We start from the raw sequence: 2,829 nt of genomic DNA, 5'->3' as shown, positions 1-2,829 counted from the left end.
GGGTAAAATTGCATAATTTTGTCTACTATTCAGGTGTTACATATATTGACTAACTTTGGTAGCATAAACCCTAGGTAATATTGAATAAATTTGCCTACCATTCAGGTGTTTAACATCTAGTGGGTTTTAATATACGCAACTAATTTAGGTACCTATTATCCAGAAAGTTCACAATTTGTACGTAAATCGTCCAGCGAATGCCTTATGTACCTATAACTCCGGTTTCAGGAAATGCATTCTGCTACCTATACTATATGAAACTACTTCACGACCCTCCCCCCTTATGCCCAGGGAAAATCACAAACTACCAGACTTTCCCATAATATTGCCTCCGACGTAAAGACAACCCTATTCACCCCATTAACCCTGTTTAATTGTGCATAAAAAAAATTTATTCAGAAATAAAATGATTTCCACACGATCCATCGTGTTTTAAGAAACACACTTTAATCATACAAATTCTCAAACATTGCAAAAAATACATATAAGATCACTTTAAGCATCCACAATCATTAACATTCCAGAAAAGACATAAAAACTGATGAAAGGCCTTCCAAATGGCATTCTTGTCCCTCCCAAACTCCTTACACAAAGATGAGCCTAACCGTCATTGTTGTCACTTAAGAACCTTCCCAAAACATGTGCTCTCTGCTGAGTCATGGCACCTTTTTTAAAGGTAGACTCTAATTCAAGACCTTCCGATAATCGCTTGATAATGTACGTCACAGCAATCCCGCTGTCCACACTGTACATTAGAAAACAAATGAATAAGCTCATACACACACATATTAGGGGTGCTGATAGTAAGGAACAAGATAATTACCTGGAAGGATCTTGTTTAGGACATTCCTTGCTTGAAATAATAGGGAAATGATGAACATTATTCCTTCCCAACCAGGTAAGCAAGTCCCTGTCTTTGTTTGATACATTGAACGTAAATAGACTCACTTGCCCTTCTCTTTTCACATGTTTCCATATCATCTTGCTCTTAATAATTGATTTACCCTTATCTTTCAAAAATGCCAAGCGTAATAGTGTTAGATACATCTTTGATTAGTTGCTCCAGGATCACCTTGGACAACCTTTTCACTCCAGGGAATCGTCTTTTAATGAAGTCAGAATCCCCTTTTCTCTTCTTCTGGTTAAGGTTGATCTCACGACCTTCAATATTCAAACCAAACAGTTCTGGAATGTCACCTACAGATATGGTACCAGTAATTTCCCCAAACTGAAACGAGTTTTTTTCCTTGTCAAAGCATTTTAAAAGAGAAATGATGTCACTATTAGACTTCCTACAAGCAGAGTCTATTATTTGCCACTTATAAAAAGCTCTAAACAAATCCTTGAACGGTGTGGACTCTATCAGATCAAGCTTCACTTCAGTAATATCTGCCCTTAACTCGTCGGTCATAACACGTCCAAACTTGAGAAGGTCGCACCTAAATTCCAGGTAATGTACTCTTTAGCCATCAAAATTAACTTGTAGTATCTATTGAGAAACAAGAAGATGAAACAAAAACCTGCAATCAAGAACTTGTATAGTCTATCATACCTACTCAATAGCAAAAACCTAGAACCATCACAAAACAAATACCTCTTCGTCAGGAGCACACATACCTTTTGAATAGGTAGCAACCACAATACTCATCAACCGTACCAATCGGATATGCTGTCGAACACAAGCAACCCACCAACCTCTGATTGTGCAATCCATTTATATCACAAGCTTGTAGAGATATTGACACCGGCTTTGAATGTACAGATTAGACTCTTCAATATGGAGATTACGTAACCTCCAACCCAGAGGAGAATTTTCAATTGCTGAAATCAAGGGTTGAATAATTTTGGGCGACGTCTATGGGCAGCCGTTTCATGATCGACTTCCATCGGCAACAAATCTGGATTTTATTATCAATCCTATTTAATAGGTGAATGGGGAATTTGATAGTGGCAGCTTTAGTAATTTTTAACAACATTGGGTTTTATTATTTATTCTATTTAATAGGTTTTTTTATTTTGCATAAAAAAAATTAATTGATTTGGGTGTATATTAAAACACTCTTATGATTGGGTTTATTCTAAAAGAGGTGTGTCAATTTGGGCATAGAATCAAATTCCCCTAATAATAATAAAGTTCATACATGCAATGTTTTCATTGCCATTTAGTGAGTATTAGAGTCAATTATGAGGTTCACGTCGTAGGGTAACTTGATTACTACGAATCCATCTCAGCTTTTATGTTTCAATTTTCACATAATTATCTACGATATATTATTGTAACTGGCGGCCTCCTCGGAGTAAAATTATGAATCTGAAATGATAAAATTTACCAATTAACACGATATTTAAAAACAACGTGTTATATGTTTTTATTCACAGTAAGAGGATGAAGAATAGTTTATTAACCTGCAAAATATATGAGTAATAGTCACGACATGCACGTCAATTTTTTAACATTATTATTCTGACTATTCACATCTCATCTATACGTGCCATAAGATAAAAGCAATGGATACTGTAAAGGATTATAGTAGACCTTACATTTTTGGACATTTAAATGTTGACCCTGTCTTGTCTATACCACAATTTCACGACATCTCAGATTCTCTGCATTATCTGCACCCACTACTACTGCAGCAACCTAAGACTATGATGGCAAACTATACTGACGTTGGTTTGCAGGTTGCTCTCTAATGACGAGTGTGCAAGTTTTCAAATCTTGACATTGTGCTAGGTGATGAAGTGTTTGTATAAATGGATTATGTCGATTCAAAATTCTTGTATAGTTTCAACCTCATCTCTATGCAATGCTTCATTCTCTAACATACG

General features: G+C 35.8%; 1 protein-coding gene across 1 annotated transcript; it reads right to left on the bottom strand.

Annotated features, from left to right (window-relative positions):
* Positions 1–382: 382 nt before the first annotated feature.
* On the bottom strand, positions 383–2,124 carry LOC133735882 (uncharacterized). The gene is made up of 2 exons (XM_062163324.1): positions 824–2,124; positions 383–745 (listed from the first exon to the last, which is right to left on the bottom strand). Exons 1-2 carry the CDS (start codon positions 1,045–1,047, stop codon positions 601–603), a joined length of 369 nt encoding a protein of 122 aa, XP_062019308.1. The 5' UTR covers positions 1,048–2,124; the 3' UTR covers positions 383–600.
* Positions 2,125–2,829: the final 705 nt, after the last annotated feature.

Source organism: Rosa rugosa, chromosome 1 (genome assembly GCF_958449725.1).
Source record: "Rosa rugosa chromosome 1, drRosRugo1.1, whole genome shotgun sequence".
In the NCBI taxonomy this organism is placed as follows: domain Eukaryota; kingdom Viridiplantae; phylum Streptophyta; class Magnoliopsida; order Rosales; family Rosaceae; genus Rosa; species Rosa rugosa.
The sequence above is the reverse complement of the archived record's forward strand: the minus strand, read 5'-3'. Positions and strand labels throughout refer to the sequence as shown.

Excerpts from the sequence above, each read along its gene's own strand:
- LOC133735882 (XM_062163324.1), bottom strand. The coding sequence starts at position 1,047 with ATGTATCTAACACTATTACGCTTGGCATTTTTGAAAGATAAGGGTAAA. Across the intron at positions 746-823 it reads CCTAAACAAGATCCTTCCAG|TGTGGACAGCGGGATTGCTG; the intron begins GTAATTATCTTG and ends TCTAATGTACAG.